The sequence below is a fragment of the Neofelis nebulosa genome, chromosome 2 (assembly GCF_028018385.1).
Source record: "Neofelis nebulosa isolate mNeoNeb1 chromosome 2, mNeoNeb1.pri, whole genome shotgun sequence".
Classification (NCBI taxonomy): Eukaryota; Metazoa; Chordata; class Mammalia; order Carnivora; family Felidae; genus Neofelis; species Neofelis nebulosa.
This window is the reverse complement of record NC_080783.1, coordinates 127383666-127406585: the sequence shown is the minus strand read 5'-3', so window position 1 is coordinate 127406585 and position 22920 is coordinate 127383666. Positions and strand designations below refer to the sequence as shown.

General features: G+C 41.7%; 1 protein-coding gene and 1 long non-coding RNA gene across 2 annotated transcripts; one reads left to right on the top strand and one right to left on the bottom strand.

Moving 5' to 3' along the window:
* Positions 1–2657: 2657 nt before the first annotated feature.
* CD53 (CD53 molecule) lies at positions 2658–22505 on the top strand. Its single transcript, XM_058716244.1, has 8 exons — positions 2658–2815; positions 15800–15879; positions 16725–16901; positions 18360–18434; positions 18947–19042; positions 19570–19650; positions 20737–20820; positions 21636–22505. The coding sequence occupies exons 2-8, from the start codon at positions 15817–15819 to the stop codon at positions 21705–21707; spliced, it is 648 nt and encodes a 215-aa protein (XP_058572227.1). The 5' UTR covers positions 2658–2815; positions 15800–15816; the 3' UTR covers positions 21708–22505.
* Positions 3863–15297, bottom strand: LOC131504209 (uncharacterized). The gene is made up of 2 exons (XR_009257862.1): positions 15184–15297; positions 3863–4140 (listed from the first exon to the last, which is right to left on the bottom strand). It is a non-coding gene; the product is annotated as an uncharacterized LOC131504209 (long non-coding RNA).
* Positions 22506–22920: the final 415 nt, after the last annotated feature.

Below are 22920 nucleotides of genomic sequence, written 5' to 3'. Positions count from 1 at the left end.
TCTGCAGTAAAGATGCATTTCCTCTTTAATGCAGCATTCTTCACAAGCCAGCCCTGGTCACAGGTGATTCTGTGAATCACATTCACAGAATCTGAATGTGTCAGGGTGAAGGAAGAGAGAGAAAGCTAACCTTTCCCAGATGCGTGTTTTTAAGTCAAGCCCTAGGGAGAGTGTCCACACCTTCATTTATCAAAGTAAAAAATTGTATCTCAGTGGTAGGTTACACATTTGACAGCTTGGGATACATTGGGCTTATCACTTAGCCCCTCAAGGTTTCAGTCTCAGACAATCCCAGTAGACACAGCAGAGGGAAAACTGGCAGTATAATTTTCAAAATCTGAACTGGTCATAGGGTTTCTAAAAAAGCATTCTCTGTGACTTTGAATTTGAGTCCCAACTGTGCTATTTCTTTAACCAGCAAGGCCATCTTTCAGAATGGAAGGAGAGATAAAGAGTTTTCTAGACAAAAATTAAGAGTTCATGACCACTAAACCAGCTCTGCAAGAAATTTTAAGGTGGACTCTGAATGGAGTTAAAAAAAAAAAAAAAAAGACTAAAGCAACAAAGACTAGAAAGGACCAGAGAACATCACCAGAAACACCAACTCTACAGGTAACACAATGGCACTAAATTCGTATCTTTCAATAATTACTCTGAATGTAAATGGACTAAATGCTCCAACCAAAATACATAGAGTATCAAAATGGATTAAAAAAAACAACAACAACAAGATCCATCTATATGCTGTCTGCAAGAGGCTTATTTTACACCTAAAGACACCTGCAGATTGAAAGTGAGGGGATGGAGAACCATCTATCATGCTAATGGACATCAAAAGAAAGCCAGAGTATGGGGCACCTGGGTGGTTCAGTCCGTTAAGTGTCCAACTTCGGTTCAGGTCATGATCTAATGGTTCGTGACTTTGAGCCCTAAGTCAGGCCCTCTGCTATCACTGCAGAGCCAGCTTCCGATCCTCTGTCTCCCTCTCTCTCTGTCCCTCCTATCTCCCCTCCCAACAATAAATAAACATTAAAAAAAAAAAAGAAAGAGGGGCACCTGGGTGGCTCAGTCAATTGAACGTCCGACTTTGGCTCAGGCCATGATCCTACAGTCTGTGAGTTTGAGCCCCACGTTGGGCTCTGCGTTGACAGCTCAGAGCCTGGAGCCTGCTTCGGATTCTGTGTCTCCCTCTCTCTCTGCCCCTCCCCCGCTCATGCTCTGTCTCTCTCTCTCTCTGTCAAAAATAAATAAACATTAAAAAAAATTTTTTTTAATAAAAAAATAAAAAAAAAAAAAGAAAGAAAGCCAGAGTAGCCATATGTATACCAAAGAAACTAGATGTTAAAATAAAGACTGGAACAAAACACGAAGAAGGGCATTATATCATAATTAAGGAGTCTATACATCAAGAAGATCTAACAATTATAAATATTTGTGCCCCCAGCCTGAAACACCTAGATATCTAAATCAATTAATAATATACATAAAGAAACTCATTGATAATACAATGATAGTAGGGAACTTTATTTCCTCACTTACATCAATGGATAGATCATCTAAGCAGAAAATCAACAAGGAAACAGTGGCTTCAAATGACACACTGGACCAGACTGGCTTAACAAATATATTCAGAACATCTCATCCTAAAGCAGCAGAATACATGTTCTTCCTGGGGGCACATGGCACATTCTCCAGAATAGATCACATATTGGGTCACAAATCAGCCCTCAACAAGTGCATGAAGATCAGGATATACCATGCATATTTTCAGATCACAGTGCTATGAAACTTGAAGTCAACCACAAGAAAGAATTTGGAAAGACCACAAATACATGGAGGTTAAAGAACATCCAATTCTTGTGTTTCTTAGTTGTATAATCTTGAACCGAATATCTAAGCTTTTTGAACCTCTGTTTTCTCATCTGTTAGTGGGGATATAACAGTAAATATCTAGAAGGATTATTATTAGATGTTACCATGAATAAACTGAAGGGGAGAGGCTGAGGTTGTACCACAGAGTTGGAAGAGATAAAGCTGGAATTGAAACCCAGAGCTTTGGGTCCTAAATCTGGGGCTCCCTTTACTAACCAAATCATTTCTACTAGTGTCCTTTGGATTGTGTCTTGGGGTTTACCTTTGACAATAACCTTATACAAGAAAAATCCAACTTCTGAGACACAGAAGTCTGGAAACGACAGCCCAATTCAACAGGAGATGAGAGATCTTCTGGAAGGCAGCTGGAGAGAGGGTGGGGAGAAGGCCAAGGGCCTTAAGCCACATTCCTGTCTCAGTCCTAGAAAACTTTTAAAAATAATTATTCTTGGGTTCTACTCCAGTCTCAGTCTACAAAATGGAGAGCCAGGCATACTTATTCTTGAGCAGATCCACAAGTAATTCTGAGATGCCTCCTCGATTGAGAAGCACTGAGTTTTTCTAGACAAAAATCAATGCCCAAATCACCCTAGAACCCACAAGTGCTCACCGATTAGTGCCTGGACCAGCTTGATCTTTGACTTTTCATGGGTTTCATAGAAACAAGTTTAGTTATTTGTGTGGGTTGTGGGAGTAGGTGTTTAACAGGCCACGGGGGAAGGAGTATCTCTGTACCTCTGAGGCTCAAGAAGGTGGGCAGAGCCTCACTTCCTCCTCTCTTCAACTGGGCTTCCTGTCGTCACAGCATGAGCACATTTATTTTCCATTCACTTCTCCTTTTACACAAATAGCCCCGGACATCCGTGTTACCAGCCTTGTCGTGGCCATTTCAAGTATAATCACCAATCCTGCCTGAAGAACTGAGCGAAAGTGCCTGCAAAAGGTAAGATTGGTGATATTTTCATTGGACTTGAGAGCAAAGACCTGAACCATATTGTGTGGGATAAGGTATCTTCTTAGGAGTCTCCGTAGATCTCTCTAGTAAGCCTAAAACCTCCTGCAACTTCTATTTCACAGATATTTAGTGCATGAAGGTAGAAAGACCAAGATCCTAGCACCCCTCAAAAGGCAAGCAGGCCAGAAAGACTTTTCAATTAATTGGTTCGCATTATCTGATACCTCTTTGGGTCAGGGCGTTTATATGCTTAAGTTGCTTCAGAACTTGAATTTTTGTGTGTAGTCATTTCTGATGTCTGGAGCCCTCTGTGTGACATGAAATTGTGGAGATTTCATACATGTTCAGGTCTCTTAGAAGACCGATCTTGTGAGTTTAAGGTGAGGAGAGAGCCAACAGCCAGAGCCTTAAGAAAGGCAGCCGGAAGATGGCAGTTCTTAATTTTACAAATTTTTATGAATCTCACTGTGATTCCTCAGAGCCACTAAATAGAAGGACAGCTACAAATGACAACACCCAGCTCAGAGTCAGGAACACAGAGAATGCCCACTGCCTGTATATCAAGAGGTAAAAACTGAATGCGCCTAAGAGATGCTTAGATTGATTGTTTTCAAATAGCAGAAAGAACATTGTGATCCTCAGGGTTCTGCCAAACCCTGCCAAATGTATACATTCAGTATACAAAATGTAAATATTGATAAACATAATATGACATGCATCAACCAACAAAACTTGATATTGTAACCATTTCTAATTCACGCCATGTAACGAATGACTGTGGCCTCCTGGACTCGGAAAGTCATGGCCAAGGTTTGGTTCTGGTGGTCTGTGACCACCATAATAGTTACTGGATGTCAGGTGACCACAGGAAACACTGACTATCAGAGCTTTCTCCTTCCAAGACCCGCAAGAATCTCAACTGATCATACCCGGGAGGAGACAGAAAAGTCCTCAAGGACCATACCCACCCACCTAACAATGAGGGATAGCAATGCCACCGAGGGCTTTAGATTCCCAAAACACCTCAGGGGCCACTGAGCCACAAATTTAAAAATTTTTATTTTATTTGTTTAAGATTTTGTTTTAAGTAATCTCTACACCCAGTGTGGGGCTTGAACTTACAACCTCGAGATCAAGAGTCGCATGCTCTACTGACTGACGCACCCAAGACCAGACTTTTTAATGAATTCATTTAATAATCATACGTTCAGTGCCTCCTGGAGCCAGGCACTGTGCTCTGGAAGATACTGGTGGGGAGGCAGAGTAGCAAGGTAGAGATTGGTCCTGAAAATAGTCCTGCCCTTTAGGAACTCCTGTGGAAGATAAGAGATATCAGATGTGTATGTTATCAGATGTGTATGTGTATGTGTATGTGTATGTGTATGTGTATGTGTATGTGTATGATATCAGATGTGTAAGTGCTGTGGAAAGACCACTGAGCAATGGCAGAGTCGTAGCTGCTGGCTGAACAAAGAAGTTTTACTTCTCAGTCTCCACCAGAATCTGCACTGTTTTGAAATTGCGGTTGGTTTGGAGCAGAGACTGAGCTGAAGCATGATTTCCTGTGTTGTTTTCCCTGTGAGCCAATTAAGAGTACTTAGCCTTTAAATGAAAGGATTGGGCGTCTTTATGCCCACAGGGAATGATTCAAAGCCCATCCCTGTGCACTTGCGGCTGCTAAGCCACTTCTCCTTTGGTAATTGACCGGCACAAACCGGCAAGATCAAGCTCCATTGGTCTTTGATTCCTGGTGTCCTCTGGTTGACCTTTGACCACCCAGAGGGCTTCAGACACCAGATCTGAAACCTGTTCCCCTTCCTTAGTCCCAGCCCACAGCATAAGAACAGCTAAGCGTTGTGCTAAGTGCTGGAGACAGGGAAAACTGGTGCTTATCAATCTCAAAGCATTTGTAGATTCTGGTATGGAGCACAGACACGACCACACACAAATACAGCACAGTGTGATCTTTTCTATAATGGAGGGTAAGTGCACAAAATGTGGTAGGCATGTTGGAGTGTGCCTTGGGAAGGAAGTGACTGCTTTGGGTCGTTTTCAAAGAAGTATGACTTTGCTATGGAGACTGGGGGTAAACGGCGTTCCAGGTAGGGCACAGTATATGCACACTTAAAGAAGTGTGACCCTCCCACCCCCCAGACATATTTGAAATGAGAGTAAGCAAGTCAGGCTGTAGTGCAAGCCATGGCTGCAGGAGCACAGGAAGTGGAAATCTCCCTCTCTGCCTTGGATCTAGAACCCTTGAACCTGCAAGTGAGAAGCAAGACCAAACAACTGGGCGGGTAGTAGGTCTAGGGGTATGCTGAGATGTCAGTATTGATAGGATGTGGCCTGAAATGAGGGTGAAGGGGCAGATTTTTTACTCCTCAATCTCGATTTCCCCCAGATTAGGGTGAAGCTAGGAGCTTTTTTCGAGGTTATGGCCTCTCTCTCTCTCTCTCTCTCTCTCTCTCTCTGTCTCTCTCTCTCTCTCTCAGCTTCTGTTCCAGGAAACGCTATGTTGATTTAGTTACAGTGGTTTGGTTTGTGTTCTTATATTAGTCCTCCCCCAGCACTTCCTGTACTGAGTACCCAGTGTGTGCAGATCACCCCGGGCCCACAGACTGGGTATCTGCACTCAGGAAGCTCCGGGCCCCAAGAGCCCCTGCAGGTACAAAATCCTGAAGCAAAGAAACAGAGAGAGAAGACTGCTACACACAGTAGGCCTCCAGGGTGGCTGCTGGGCCAGAGGAAGCAAAGACTGCAGCTGGAGTGTGACTGTGGGAAAGCTGTCTGGACACAGCTTTCTTCTTTGAGAAGAAGGGAGCCATTTCCAAAGCCATTGGGTGAGCATTCAGACCTCTGTGTTGGGGTACAGAGGCAAGTCCTCTATTCAGTCCCCACGTCACAAGCACACAGGAGGCTTCCTACCCAAGCAGTAACATCAGTACATCATAGCTATGGCCAAGAGCTGTCATCATTCCAAATAGAGCACTATTTTCCAAGTGTTAGAATGTTGTTACTTCAGTGGAATTTAGAGGTTTTTGAAGTTCGAATAAAGTGTTCAACTCATAGTGAAAGCCCAGGAAATGTTAGCTATTCTTGTAACATTCTAAACTGGTTATTTTCCAGGTAGGGTGAAACTTGTCCAAAATCGTACAATTAAATAGTAATTCCTGATTCTCAATGGGATGCTCCTTCCTCCCCATTACACTATACTCTCTTTCCTTATAAACTTTCTTATAAACATAAAGAAATCTCCAGTACACTTTAACATGAGCAAACATAAAGAACATGACTTAATTATAAATTCAGTTGATCTGACATCAAGATGCTAACAAATCAAATATTTAAAATATATTTAATTTGTCAAAGTTTTGTTTGACATTTTATATTTCAGGAGAACTGGATTGAGGAATGGGAGTGGGAAATTATTTTGATACCTCATGTCTTTTAAATTTGGACTCATGGCTTTATAATCTATATCAGGAGCAAACAGAGGCTCTAAAGAATCATCCCGTGGTTTGTTCTTCTAAAAACAGCTCCTGTGGAATCTCAGTATTTATACCATTAGGGAATTATATGATGTAATGACTTAAAGATCAGAATTCCTTAGATTATTTACTCATATTCCACTCCTTCTCTGTCTCTTTAAATTCAGACTTAAAGAAAACTTGCAAAAACACTACCAAGAATTTCTGAACCCCCCTTCCCCTAGATTTCCCAAATAGTAACCTTTTATCACATTTTCTTTATCCTTCCTTGACTTTCTCTTTGGGGGTAATTGCTGGCCTAATATCCTTTCCCACAGAGTACTTTACTGTGTATTTTCTACAAACAAAAGCATTTTCTTACATAACCACTTTATATTCATCAAAATAGGCAATTTACACTGATGCAATACTGTTAACAATCTATAGATTTTATTCAGATTGCATCTGAATTAGTATCCCATTAGTATCTTTATGGAGACTGGAAATCTCTGATCACACATTGCTTTTAACTGTCCTGTTTCTTCAGTCTTCTTCTGCTTGGAACAATTTCTGAGTCTTTCCTTGTATTTCATGACATTGATATTCTTGAAGCTATTTTATAGAATGTCTCTATATTTTATATTTGTCTCCTGTTTCTTCATTACTGGATTCAGGTTATTCAAACTTTTGATGGGAATACCACATAAGCAGCTTTTATTATCCTACAGAGAAACTTGCTTGCTTTGGACATAGCTTGCCTGAACGCACCATAGATGGGTCTCTAGGACAGGGACCCTTCACAGGAAACCTCCACATACTTTTAGCAAAGGGAAACACAACCTCTAAGAAATGAGCCTCCAAGATCATCTGGATTTGTCTTTCCTCATTTTTTCCCTCCTCTTCGCTTCTTCCTTCTTTCTCTCTTCTACAGATCACTAATTTCTCTCCCTGATCGCAGCTTTGAAAAAGAAAAAGTTTTCACCAGACCACAATTTTGGGGAGAACTAAGATGACAAACACATTCCTTGGACAAAGTGATGGAGAAATGAGGGGAAACTAATGCATCAACGTGGATGGTTTGGTGTGGTTTTATTTGAGAGTATCACCTCTCCCCCTGCAATTGCTTATTACTTCCTCAAAGAGACATACTTGCAGAACCCCCATTCCTCCTCAGCCACTGCTCACAGGGGTTCACGCTGAAGGATGGAAGGAGTCCTCCTGGGGCTCCTCACACTGTAGGGCTGTGAGTTGGATTGGGAGTGAGAGACACAACATGGAACCTGGGGCAGCAGAAGGAAGGTGGGCTAGGAGGCTGCGAGACCTTGCCTTGTGCCCTATGTTTGCTGTTCATTAGCTGGGTGACCTTGCACCAGTAAATAAGATTTATTTGTGAAGAACTTGGCATTGTACAGGGTTCAGTGAACTCCATCATCTATTTAAATTTATTTTGGCCTGAACTCGGGGGCTCTCTTCGAGAACAGATTTTCTTTTCTATTTAGAAAAATGTTGTGTGAATCAAGGCCCCACTTTCCTTCACTGATGAACCACAAACCTCTACAGTCTCTGTGTAGAAAGGGATAGGAAGCCAACAGTCACCTTGATGAATATCTTGCCCTTCTGTGTAAATTGTCAAATAGATCCACATAGAGAAAAATGTCTAGAAAGGTGTTCACCAAAAATGTCAGTTGTGGTTATCTTTGGATATAGGGTTTCAGAAGATTTTTATGCTTTACACTTGTACTTTCTTTGTTGTTTGAATTTTTTTGCAGAGGGTGAACAAAGATTTTTTTTTAAGTGTTTACCCAAAAATGAATCAAGCAAAGGATTATTAAAGGCCTTCTGGTCCCTGATGTATTTTATTCCTGAAAATCTAGCAGGAAGCCTGGGGTTGCCCTTAGGAATGGACTGGTAGGGAAGCTCTAAACTTGATCTTTTACGCATAGGGGCACTTGTACCCCAATGTTTATAGCGGCACTTTCAATAACAGCCAAATTATGTAAAGAGCTTAAATGTCTATCAGCTGACGAATGGATAAAGGAGATGTGGTTTATATAGTCAATGGAATACTACTTGGCAATGAGAAAGAATGAAATCTGGCTATTTGTAGCAACGTGGATGGAACTGGAGAGTGTTACACTAAGTGAAATAAGTCAGGCAGAGAAAGACAGATACCATATGCTTTCACTCATATGTGGATCCTGAGAAACTTAACTGAAGACCAGGGGGGAAGGAAAGTGGTTGGGGGTGGGGGAGTTACAGAGGGGGAAGGAGGCAAACCATACAGACTCTTAAATACTGAGAACAAACTGAGGGATGATGGGGTTGGAGGAGAAGGGAAAGTGGATGATGGGCATTGAGGAGGGCACCTGTTGGGATGAGCACTGGGTGTTGTATGGAAACCAATTTGACAATAAATTATATTTAATATAAATACAATAAAATACACAAAAAAGAGAAATAAAACACATTTTCACTCAAAAAATAAATAAATAAACGATCTTTTAGTCAGTGTTCACTGAACCAAGCACTCTGATGCTGAGCCATCCAGGAAATGTTATCTCATCTAACCCCCGAACACCCTGTGAATGGTATGTGAATATCACTATTTTAAAGATGAGACGGTTGTGAAAGAGAGGTTACACAGCTTACCCCAGGCCACATTACTGGCATGCAGCCCTACCAGAATTCAAAACGAGGTCCATCTGATTCCATTAACTAGTGTTTATCAAACTGTGTTCCATGGAACACTATGTCCTTTGAGTTATTATAAGTAATCTTGTAAGAACAGGTGTGTGGTAACAATGTACATTAGTGTATGACAAGTTGCTCAGAAGTCGTTCATTAAAAGAACTATTTATTGCTTTTTCTTTTATTTTTATTTAATCCTGTTTACTTCCAAAATTATTTGACCATGGATTCCTTTCAGTCCCTATGGTTTTTGTTTGCTTGATTTTGTTTGGGGAACACTTATTAACATCTCATAAATATAACAGTCTGCATAACACCGAAGCTATCTTACTGTGGTTCCAAGACTGGATCACATAAGGCTATATTGAATTGATAGCTTCTTGAAGCTTCTGTCCCAACCTTAGCCACTTTTTTGTTTTTTAAGTTTGTTTTTAGCCACTTCTTTGTTTTTTAAGTTTGTTTGTTTACTCATTTATTTATTTATTTTTGAGAGAGAGAGAGAGAGAGAGAGAGAGAGAGTACACAAGAGCAGGGGAGGGGCAGAGACAGAGGGAGAGAGAGAATCCCAAGCAGGCTCCACGCTGTCAGCGCAGAGCCCGAGGTGGGGCTCAAACTTACAAACCAAGAGATCATGACCTGAGCCAAAACCAAGAGATGAACGCTTAACTGACTGAGCCACACAGGTGCCCCCCAACCTTAGCCATTCCTAAGCTTGACTGCTTCAAGACTAGATTTGATGACCCCGCAAGTATGGGTTTAAAAAGGGGGGAGGGATAGAACTAGGAATGCACACGATGGTTTACTAGCCCAAGATCATTGCTTGGCAGAAACTAAAAAGTGAGCTTCATCCCTGGCCTCCACAGCGGGCCGTGGGAGATGGCCACAGCTAACTGCAGTTTCATCACAGGAGTTTCCTGGAAGCTGATGTCAGGGACTTTCTTCACTGAACCATGAGTCATGGGGCTGGGCCGCAGATTCTGACTGCAGAGAGATATCAGTTCTTCCAGACCGTGGGGTCGGAAGGGGCAGGAGCTCATAACTGGCACAGTCACAAGGAAGAAAGCGGGGTGGTGGGGGGGGGAGCAGAGTGCTGTTCTATCTGGGTTAATACAAAAAGTGGGGCCATCACTGCGTGTGGTGAAAGTAGTGGCCATCTCCACCAAATAGGCAGCTTTTCTCCTTCAACTGGTGGGAGTCTCAGCAAGTGGAAAATCATGGAAAGAGAAACAAGAGGTTTTTCTTCCTGTCGAAGGGAAGAATCAGGAGGGCCATTTGCAGGTCTCTGGCTGCCTCATTAGTTGGTGCTCTGTGGACACTTCAATTACGGGGGCCTGAAGCAGGTCTCACAGAATCCCCGGATGTTAGGGAAGCGGTGACCTTAGGAGGCATCTGGCCCAACCTTCTGTGTAAGTTATTGGCCCACGTCCAAAAGTTTAGCTTCTTGGTGCATAAATCTCAAGCCCAAGGCTTCGGATGCTGCCGTGTCACGTTTATTGCACTCCATCAGCTTATTTGGGGTTAATGGACAAAGGTTTATTGAAGAATCGCACTTTTTTTTAGTGTGATCAGGGGACTGTGTAAGATCTCGAGGATTCAAAGATGAATAAAATAGTTCCTACCCTCAAGGAGCTCACATTCCAGAGAGGAAAGAGATAATTATAAGACAAAGTGGCTAGGGCAATAATGGAGATGTGTAGGTATTACAGGCACTCCTTGTGGGGAGTCGGCTGGGGTGTGGAGAGGTAGACACAAGGAGAGAGGGCTTCCTGGAAGAGTGACACTGGAGCTGAGTGTCAGGATGAATAGTGGCTAACCAAAGTAAGGGGTCAGAGGGAGAGAAAGGGACAAATTCCAGCAAAGGGCACAGGTAAAGAAGGAGCCATTAAAACAAGCACTCAGTGTTGCTCTCTAGACAGGAGATGTTGCCATAAGTTTGGAGAAATGGACAGGAACAAATTAGGGAGGGCCTTTTGACGAATGCGTACATGCCTAAAACTGTCACAACAGTCAAGGTAACATATTCATCACTTCCAAAAGATTATTTGTGGTCTTTGCAATCCCTTTCTCCTGCCTGTCTCTATTCTCCTTTCGTTTATCTAACACTGCCACTACCATCACTTTCCTCTACGTCCGTCCCCAATGACTGATCTGCTTGCTTTCTGTTCCTATATATCAGTTTTCATTTCCAGAATGGTATAGAACTGGAATCATACAGTATGGATCTTCTTTCTGTCTTTGTTCATCCACCATAATTATTTGGAGATTCATCAGCGCTGTGTTGTGTATCAACAGTTGACTTTTTATTTTCTCCAGAGTGGTGCACCATTTCATAGCTATATCAACTTGTTTTTCTATTCATCTGTTGATGGACCTTGGGTTGTTTCCAGTTTGGGGCTATTACAGATAAAGCTGCAGTGAACATTCTTGGATAAGTCTGTATGACCATATGCTTTTTGTTCTCCTGGTAAATTCTTTGGAGTGGTGTGGCTGAATCATATGATAAGTGTATGTTTAGCTTTTCACAAAACTGGCAAAATGTTTTTCAAAGTGGATATACCATTTTATATTTTCACCAAAACCATAGCCTTATCAGTCCCTGGTATGGTCAGTTTTTTGTCTTTGGTTTTTGTTGTTGTTGTTTGTTTGTTTGTTTTTGTTTTAATTTTAGCCGCTCTAGGAGGTACGGGTATCTCATTTCCCCAATTTACATTTCCCTAATGATTAATGAAGTAGAGTACTTTTTCATGAACATATTCTCCATCCATGTGTCTTCTTTGGTGAACTATCTGTTCATAACTTCTGTTCATTTTTATGTTTTTATTTTTTTATTCTTAAAAAAATGTTTATTTATTTTGAGAGAGAGCATGCGTGCAAGCAGGGGGAGGGGCAGAGAAGAGGGAGAGAGAGAATCCCAAGCAGGCTCCACACTGAGTGGGGAGCCCAACATGGGGCTCAGTCTCAGATCTCACAACCGTGAGATCATGACCCGAGCCGAAATCAAGAGTTGGATGCTTAACTGACTGAGCTGCCCAGGCGCCCTGTCCATTTTTAAATGGGACTCTTTGTCTTCTGAGTTCTGAGACTATGTTGTCACAAATGGGAGGATTTTCTTCTTTTTCATGGCTGAACAATGTTCTTTTGTATATTTATACCACATTTTCTTTATTGAAGTTTGGACCTAGGTTGTTTTCCTGTCTTGGCTATTGTCAATAATGTTACAATATACATGGGGCTGCAGATATTTGAGACCGTGATTTCCTCTCCTTTGGATATATACCCAGAAGCAGGATTGCTGGATCGTAGGGTAGTTCTATTTTTAATTTTTTTTTTTTTTTTTTTTTAGAAACTTCCATACTGTTTTCCATAGTGGCTGTAACCAATTTACAGTCCCACCAACAGTGCAACGAGGGTTGTCTTTCTCCATGTCCTCTCACTACTTGTTATCTCTTATTTTTTTGATGATAGCCATTCTAACAGGTATGAGGTGATACCTCATTGCAGTTTTGAATTGCATTTCCCAACCCGATGGTTAGATGTTGAGCATCTTTTTATGTACCTGTTGTCCATCTGTGTGTCTTTTTTAGAAAAATGTCCTTTCACTTGCTTTGCCCATTTTTTAAAAAAATTTTATTTATTTACTGTGAGAGAGAAAGAAAGAAAGAAAGAGAGAGTGGGGAAGGAGCAAGGAGAGAGGGGGAGAGAGAGAATCCCAAGCAGGCCCTGCATTGTCCGCATGGAGCCTGAGGCAGGCTTGAATTCACAAATTGTGAGATCATGACCTGAGCCAAAATCTAAAGTCAGATGCTTAACCAACTGAGCCAGCCAGGCACCCCCTTCTCCTCATTTTAAAATCAGATTTTACTTTTTGTTTATTGCTATTCAGTTGTAGGAGTTCTTTACATATTGTGAATATTAACCTCTTCCCAGATATATGATGCAAATATTATTTCCCATTAAGTAGGTTGTCTGTTCATTTTGTTGATGGTTTCTTTTACTGTGCAGAAGCTTTTTAGATTGATACAGACCATTTGCTTATTTTTGCATTTGTTGCCTTTGTTTCTGGTGTCATATCTGAAAAATCCTTGCCAAAACTAAATGTCAAGGAGCTTTCCTTTTATGTTTTCTCCTAGGAGTTTTGTGGTTCCAAGTCTTACATTCAAGTCTTTATGCCATTTTTATTTTATTTTTGTGATTGGTGGAAGATAGGGGTCCAGTTCAATTCATTCGCAATGTGGCTGTCCAGGTTTCCAAACACAATTTATTGAAGAGACTGCTTTTCCCATTGTATGTGCTTGGCTCCTTTGCTGTAAATAAATTAACCGCATATGCATGGGTTTATTTCTGGGCTTTATATTCTGTTCCATTGATTTATGTGTTTGTTTTTTATGCCAACATCATACTGTTTTAATTACTATAGCTTTGTAATAGATTTTGAAATTAAAACATATAATGCTTCTAGTTTTGTTTTTCTTTCTCAAGATTTCTTTGGCTATTCAGGGTCTTCTGTGGTTCCACAAAAATTTTAGAATTGTTTATTTTGTATCTGAGAAAAATGCCATTGAAATTTTTATAGGGATTGCATTTAATCCATGGATTACTCTGGGTGGTATGGACATTTGAACAATATTAATTCTTCTAATCCAAGAGCATAGAATATATTTCCATTTATTTGTGTCTTCTTACATTTCTTTCATCAGTTTCTTGTTGTTTTCAGTGTCCAGGATCTCTTACCACTTTGGTTAAACTTATTCCTAAGCATTTTATTCATTTTATTTTATTTTATTTTATTTTATTTTATTTATTTTATTTATTTTATTTATTTTATTTTATGCTTATTTTTTAAGAGAGAGAGAGTGCAAGCGGGGAAGGGGAAGAGAGAGAGAGGGAGACACAGAATCCAAAGCAGGCTCCAGGCTCTGAGCTGTCAGCACAGAGCCTGATGTGGGGCTCGAACCCATGAACTGTGAAATCATGACCTGAGTGGAAGTTGGACACTCAACCGACTGAGCCACCCAGGCACCCCAGCATTTTATTCTTTTTGATGAAATTTTAAATGAGATTGTTTTCTTAACTTCTCTTGCTGATAATTCATTACTAAATGTTCTTTAATCCAATTGGCTATCTTGTGTCATACCTGGAATATTTAGAGCATTTCATTTACTGTGCTATTAATATGGCTAGAGTTGAGAATATTCGCTTTCTATTTTCCCCATCTGTTCTTTGTTTTTCTTTTAGTCTGTGCAGGTTGCTATAACACACTACTACAGACAGGGTAATTTACAAGCCACAGAAATTTACTTCTCACAGTTCTGAACCCTGGAAGTCTGAGATCAGGATGCTAACATGGTCAGGCGAGGCCACTCTTGAGTTGCAGACCTTTTGTTGTGTCCTCACAAGGTGGAAGGAGCTAGCAAGCGCTCTGCGGTCTCTTTTAGAAGAGCTCTAATCCCATTCAGAAGGGTTCTACTCTCATGACCTAACTACCTCCCAAAGGCTCCACCTCCTAACACTATCACATTGGGCATTAAGATTTCAACATGTGGATGTTGTGGGGACACAGACATTCAGACCACAGCAGTTTCCTTTTTCCTCTTTTTAGGTTTCTTTCAGTTAATCTAGTAGTTTAAAATAATTTTTTATTTCCCTTGCTTGCTTATTAATTACAATTCTTTGTTTTGTTATTTTAGAGGTTGCCTTATGGTTTATACTTTACATCTTTAACTCACCACAGTCTATCCTCAAGTGACATTACCACAACACACATGAGAACCTTATAATAGTATATTTCCATTTCTCCCTTCCCAGAGAGTTCCTTTAAGACTAAATAATCATGGGTTTCACTTATTGACCTATCCCTCAAGACCATCTGACTTCTGGCTGCTGTTAAGAGGGTAGAAGCAATGGATTATACACGCAATCTATATACTAGAAAAGGCATAGTTCTAATGGGAAAAAACAAATAAATTGACATTCTGCTTTATGGATCAGTCTTATGTGCAGTTTTAAAATATGAGTTACTCTAGGGAAACTAATTGTGTCTGACAGAAAATTCACAACTGTGTATCCAGATCTCTAGAACTGAGGATGAGGCTTTGCACATTAATGTCCTTGCTGAGAAATGAAATTATATTTTTTAAAAAATCAAGCTCCAATTTCTATCCCTTTTCATTCCTCCATTGGGTATTGGTTAGCCAGTTTTACCTCTGCTGTAAGATTCACATCTTCTGGAGGGTAGGTACCGGAGAGTCATGGTTATATCTCTCACTGTATCTAGGACAGAAAACATCATAAACGTTGCTTCAATAAAAGAATGAATCAGACATAGGTTTCCCCCCCCCCCCATTTTCATGTGGAGAGGTTTATAGACCACATGTGGTATGTACATGCATCTCAGGGCATTTAAGGAACAGGCTGATCAAGTCACTGACCTTCTCCACAGCTGATGAATCAGCTGATTAATGCCTGAACCCTGGTCACCTTCTTGAGCGAGTGCCCAAGCTCTAGTCTCTGAGAATTGGCCTAGGGGTGTCACTGTGACTCACTCTCCTCTGAGAGCAGCTCCATGGGTTTCTTCTATAGCACCTAATTCAGCGGTAAGCATTCTTGGTTTGCAGAATTGGAGCCAAAGTGAGTGTCCAAGATAAACTGATTGGTACCTCAATGCAGAGATCGAGAGATCCGGGAGTTTGGGGAAACTTCCCAGAGGAGAGTCGCAGCTCAAACCCATGGTGATGCTGGAGATTTTAAACCCTGAACATTTGTGTCCTCTCTTCTCTGGTGCCAGGTCACTTACCTCCTCTTTTCTTTCACTTTTTAGGGCAAGAATATCCCAGCATGGGCATGAGTGGCTTGAAATTGCTGAAGTACGTTCTGTTTTTCTTCAACTTGCTCTTTTGGGTAAGTGTGTTTCTTCCGAGCATGACTGAGCTCACCTCCTCCCGGCTACACTCTATTTCTCTGTCCTCTACTGAAGAGTCTGCTACGAAGAGCAACTGATGCGTGTTGGAATGACATAACCAGCTTAGAACAAGGGAGTAATAATTTCCTCCCCTTTTCCCATCCTGCCATAGGATATGCTTATACAATTGAAAAGTACCAGTGCAGTTATTTATAGGCGGGCTGTTTCTCTCTGGGGACTTTAGGCGACTACTGCTCACTGCTGACATCTACGGGTGAGAAACCTGACACTCTACGTTCTGTGTATAAATGACTCTTTTTCTTGCTCTCCCCTCCCCCCAGTCCCTTAGACAAATAGCTGATTGAAAAGGAAGTCCCCTTTTTCGGGAAAGTTTCACTGTACCAAATCCAGCAATTGAACTTCAAATAGAGAGTCGGTTTGTACTCAAGTGTCTATGAGAAGATTCTTAAAAGTTTGGCTTCTCTAGCTTTCTGCCTAGCAAGATAAACTTCTCACCCAAGGCCTCCCCTCTAACGGTTGTGGTTTCCAAAGGGAAGACCACGTGTAAGCCATTGTGGGAACGAGGAGTGGGGGATCTGAAGCACGAAGATACTGTATTACTCACAGGAAGGAGCTTCCCCTGCTATCTGATATGGGTGGGATGAAGCATGAGTAGGACATCACGGGAAGAAGCTAGGGTCACCTCTTTTCTGGATGCATGGGGAAAGCTGGGGAAAGAGGTTGCTCATGACAGTCTCAATAGAACCAATGGAAAGAGCTGATTCTAATTTGAAGTGAGAATGTGAGCAGATATTCAAGAGTGTTGCGGAATTATTTCTTTCAGTTTTGTGGCTGCTGCATTTTGGGCTTTGGGATCTATCTCTTGATCCACAACAACCTCTGGTTGCTCCCCTTCCTCCCACTGGGCAATGTGCTTGTCATCGTGGGCTCCATTATCATGGTGGTTGCCTTCCTGGGATGCATGGGCTCCATCAAGGAGAACAAGTGCCTGCTTATGTCGGTGAGTCCTTTGCAGCAGATGTGGTACCCTAGGTAGAGGGACGTGATGCCCTAAGCCCCAGGCAAGATATTTCTTGGTGGCTAATCTATGGTCACAGGGAAATCATAGGAACATAAGATTGGCACTTTAGACCATCTGAGTCTGTCTAGACCACTAGTATTTTGCTTCTGACTGGGATCCCAGGGATGGGTGGCAGAGGACATTGCTATCCTCCTTGGGATTCATTTTACAGTGTTACTAATGACCCGCATCATAATTTGCCTTTATGGTATTTTATTTCTTCATGTCTGGTTGAAATCGAGTGTCATCCATCTGCCTAAGTGCTCTTCACATTAGTACGTATTTTGAGGATCTGAGTCAGAGTCACTAAGTGGTGGAAAATCTACTCTCTAGATTCTTCTGAGTACTGTGGCCCTCCTAAAAGGAGGCAGAAGATGCTTCTCTATCTCAGATCTGCACAAGGCACACTAGAGTGTGATGACTCAGGTGAAGGCCTAGGTGGCAGCCATTGTGATCTAACATGAGAGATGCTAGAACCTTTCAGTTGCTCCCTGTCAGTTAAGTATCCTGAGGAGAACCCTTGGACTTAGGTTTTGTTTGTAAGCTCTCTGAAGGAAGTCTCCTTGTTGCTCTAGTAGACCCAGAATAGTGCTTGCTGTAACAGTGCCACTCCGTCCATAAGTAAGTGTTCCCAGTTGCCTCGGTTCTTCCTTAAGTCATTGGTCAATCTCTTTTCCTTTATGAATCAACTCAAACTGGAGCCAAGAGATAGAATTAAGAAGTCCCTGTTCTCAGATAGCTCTCAGATTAATGGCAAAAGATGGGAGATGATAGACACAGGGAAAAGGTAAAGCCGCCAAGATTAGTGTTGGGATAAAAAGGTGAAGGAGAGGGAAGAAGTGAAAATGCGTTTTCTGTGGTGTGTGATTAGCATAGAGGGAGCAAGCTTCTCCAGTTGGAGATAAATAAGGGTTAGGAGGGTGACTAGAATACCTCTTCTCCCCATCTGTACAGGGCTCCTCTCAACTTCCCCTATCACCTGCCCCCACCCCAAACTAGCCCTGATCTTGCAGAAAGGACCAGGCCCCAAACTCCAAAGGCACATAGGTTAGTTTGCTGGTCTTTTGTTCAGCTTTCAAAAAGCCGATGCCAAAATTGCTTCATTGATTCAACAACTAGTATTGCATATGCATTATGCGCCTGGAATTGGGTAGGCACAATGGGAAGGGGAGAACAAAGTTACAAGACAGTTGATCTGCCCTCCAGAGACTTGGGGTCTAGTTGTAGAAAAATGACACACATCCCTCATAAAGCAAGAGAAGGTTTATGAATGTCCGAGCGGGCAGGAACAGGAGCCTCTGCACATGTGCAAAGACACACCTAGATGTTTCCAGCGTGGCGTGGGAGTGAGGGAAGAATGGGAATCAGCGCTGTGAGCATGTCTCTGCTTTGCTTCAGTTCTTTATCCTGCTGCTGATTATCCTCCTTGCGGAGGTGACCTTGGCCATCCTGCTCTTCGTGTATGAACAGAAGGTAAGCTACAAAGAGCACAACTCGTTGTATTTCTGGCCGTAGGGAAGAAGTTGGCCCCAAATAAATCCTATAATAGAGGTAGAAGCAAAGTGGAAAAGGGATGGAAGAAGAAAAATCAACTGTAATTGGGGAGAGGAAAAAAATTCTTAAAGGAGATTGCCGTTGAGTCATGCTTTGAAGCATGAATAGGAAGAGCTATAAAAACAAGTTTATCTTCCTCCTACTTACTTTTCTCCATGTTTGGCAGTAGAAAATGTCTGTCTCCATGCCTAAGAGAGCCCATGCTTTGGTTGTCCCTCTTCCTCTGAAAAACTAGAGTTCTGGAAGGGCAAAAGATAACCACCACGCACCATCTTCCTGTATATATACTCCCTCTTGTCACACCCTTAGCTCTGAGGAGATCATTTGGAAGGGAGGAGAAAATGGAACCACTAGCCTATACTAGAAATTGCTTATTCCTTGAACTCACCTGCTTTTTATAATGTCTCCTCTGCTGGGATGTGCCCGCCCAGCTGAATAAGTATGTGTCTGAGAGCCTGACTACCAGCATCCAGAAATACCGCTCGGACAACAGCACCAGGGAGATGTGGGATTCCATCCAGTCATTGGTGAGTGTAGATGAAATCCTCCTCAGCTCAACCAGATTTGATTTTCCATCCTCAGTCCCTGGGAGCTAGAAGGACCTTCCTTTCTTGAAAGTTTCAGAATTTAAGGTCCACAGTCCCTAAGTCAGAATAATGTTTAACAGTCACAAACTGGAGAGCACAGGAATCAGTTTGATTGGTACAAAATTGTCTACATTCTCTCATCCTTCCCATTCTCAGGTAGGCTTATTATCTAAGTCCTACTGAGACGTAAGGAAGACTCAACCATGTCAGACTAAATCCGCTGTGTGTTTAATTTTTCATGTGTAAAATGTGAGTAAATTAAATATTCCCTGTCTGCTTCAAGCAACCTTATGTGATGGAAATGGTATGATGGATTTGAAAGTATTTTGTTCTCAGGAGCCATAGTAGCCCAAGTAATTCTGGATTTTTGGCTAGAGTCAGATATGAAGGGCCCACCTTCTCTCCAAGGTTCAATTTTCTTTCTGTTGACTTTCTAACCATCACATTCTTGGGGGTTTGGCTTTTAGCTGCAATGTTGTGGTGTCAATGGAACAAGTGATTGGAACGGTCACCCACCAGCATCTTGCCCCCAAGGTCCACAAGTTCAGGTAATTTTTTAAGCAATATTTCTGTTATTAATCTCTTTGGTTAAACTTTCAATTGTCTTAGAAACTCCAGTCATACTGAGCTTAATCGTCCCTGCCAGAAACAGGGAACCTTGGACAAAACAGAGGCCAAGGAGACAACCCAGGTAACTAAACAAACTAGACAAAAGTTGTCCAGACAACTAGACAAAAGAAACAAAAAAGGAACAGCCTCATTTAGACTAGGAAGGCCATCACAAATCTTGCTACTCTAAACTATTACATTAGAAGGGGGAAGGTTTATGTGATGACAGTGGTAGATCTACATTTTTCTTGAGCAAAAATTAGGTCTTATTGTTGAAAGAGAAATTTGTAAAGGTGAGCTAGAAAAGCTTCTCCTTCTTCCTCTTTCTCTGCTCTTCTTTCTTGGAAAAGGCATCATCCAGCCCCTTGGTGAAATGAATCATAAGTGAAGGAGTGAGGAGTTGGGGAGAGAGATAGTTGGCGGAACTATTGAAACAACCGGTCCACTGAATTCGGACCTCCAGATTAAGCCCAGAGAAGAAGCCAAGGTCATATTCCCTCAAGATCAAGTTCCTAAATTCCTGTTGCCCCATGTTATGCACCCTTGGGATTTTTTGAAAATCTCCAGACATTTTTAGGTCTGTGAAGAAAGACTGAAACACTCACCAACGAGAGCTGCCCTAGAGCTTGGTAGGGCCATGATAGGTTTACATTTCAGCAGAAGCTGAGATGCAACCAAACTTAGAATTCCACGGGCTATATTCACTTTTAGTAATCTCAAGTCAGCAGTGAGAGTTCAAAAAAACCTAAGGATACCTATTGCTGAGGTGCCTCTCAGGAGCTACTTTGATTCAGTGTGCAAAGATCTAGGACTTCTGCATCAGGTGTCACTGTAATGATAACAACACCAGAAAGGGCTCTGTTTAATGTTTGCTGCTTGAAGCCTGTTTCTTCAACCATAGAAAGAAAATAAAAATGGTCTAAGTCTCTTGGCATAAGGCAAAATAGAAACTATCTTCTGAAATTAGCCTCCTGATAAAGTCAAATAATATAGTGTTATCATTTGTACTTGTGATTTTTTTCTAGGGTTGCTATGCAAAAGCAAAACAGTGGTTTCATTCCAATTTCCTGCATGTTGGAATCATCACTATCTGTGTATGTGTGATCCAGGTAAGAACTTAACCACAGGACTATTGTGAAGATTAAATTATTTTAGCCATGTAAGGTTTTAAAACACTACCAGGTACATAGTACATGCTCAATAAATATGAGCTTCCCCAGTCACGTAGCAAATGATGTCATTACCAATTTGAGGCATACAGAAAATATCCCGATCTATTGGGTCAACTTATCCCTAAGAGATATGATTGCTTCATAGTCAAATTAAAGGTCATCAAGCAGACCCCTACTTTGGTCATTCACTCAGCTGGGATGGAAAAGCTTGCAATAGATAAACATTCTATATGAAAATTTGGCCTTGTATGCTAAGCAGGAGTTGATAAAAGTTACAGTCAATTTCCTCCTTGTTTCTCTGCTTAGCATGATAAGTCAGGAGCAAATTTTTTATTATGTGACATTTCTACTATTTTTATATACAAGTGTTTTGGGTGTGTCACAGAATAACTAAGATATCGATCAAGAAGCTCACGGGGAAATAGTTTTTCTCTGCTTGGAAACCAAGGAGTCAGGGCATGTGTAGAGATGGCTCACTGCACAGCGTTGACTTGTGCAGAACTTGACTATACAAGTGACTTCTTAAGGAGACAAAGATGTCCCAACACTCTATCCTCTACTGTTTTTGCACCATCATCTCCCGCTGCCTTTCTAAAGCTAACTAAGGGAACGGAGAAGGAATTGGAAGTGATGGCAGGAAGGGTGGTTCCAGTGTGAGGAATACTTTGTTTTTCTCTAGGGCTAATCCCAGGGGTTATGGGAGAGATGGCTCCTCCTATGAAGACCTGATATTTTCCCAACTCTTTTCTCAGGTGTTGGGGATGTCCTTTGCGCTGACCTTGAACTGCCAGATTGATAAAACCAGCCAGGCCCTAGGGTTGTGACCCGCTACTGCCTTGTGCTGGAGAGGCTTATTTCATCTCTGGAAATCCAAAGTCATTTATAGCATGAAGCTCTAAATGGTCACCTCTTGGCCTGGTGTCTTTGTCCCCCTCTCATCTCTTCCCTGTTTTGGTCCCTGTCTCATATAACCAGAGAAGAGATGTGTTTGCTAGTCATTTCCCATCTCAAGCACCAGAACAATCATTCACCCACTCATGGAGACGCACCTATGTCCCTCAAGGTGGTGACACTAATACCGACCATTTTTCAGACACGAGAGGCCAAGAGACCTCTGGCACTAATGGTTCAAGATCAAAGGATGAGTCTGGGACTTGAATCTTTGCATCTTCTTATTGTCAAATAATTCTCTAGCCTCCAAATGATGCCCTGTCCACTCTCCAAAGTCAAGCAAAAGACACACTGAAGGGAGTTCTGGGGCCAGACTCACTGGATCACTGTTACAACTCCCTGCTTCCTTTTGGCTGGGCCTGGGCCTTGGCTACAGGAATGACAGAGTACTCTTTCTCCAAAGGGTAAGGTTTCTTTCAACTTCCTTATTACGGGCCTTATTGATTCATTCTGTCCTTCCAGAAGAAACTGTCTAGTGATTTGTATCCTGACTTCAGCCAATCTCAGCCTTTGATTTACATAGCTGTGGAGGAACTCAGCAGGACCAGTATCTCTGGTGGTTTAGCTGATAATCACATTCATAAGAATTCTGGTGTTATTTCTCTATCAAATAAGGTTTTGTTAATGTACTATTTTAACTCTTCAATAAACAAAATAGCTTGTGATCTCAATCATTACATTCTTTTTCTTATATCTGAAATATATTTTTTTGTGACTCAGTCTGAATGTCCTCCCAGCAGTCGATAAGTTATCAATTGTTGCATAACAAATTGTTCCCAAACTTAGTGGCTGAGAACATAGACACATTATCTCACATTCTTTTTGGTGAGTGGTGAACCTGGGAGCAGCTTAGCTGAGTGAGTCTGATTCGTGGTCTCTCACATGACTACAGTCACTATGTCAGCCAGGGCTGCATTTATCTGAAGGCTGGACTGGAAGAGGATGTACTTTCAAGATCTTTCACATGCCTCTTGGTAGGCCTCAGTTCTTTGCCACTTGCAACTTTCCACAGGGCTACTTTACGACATTGCAGTTGGTATCCCCCATTGCAAAACAGCCATGAGAGAATATGAAATACAGCACCCC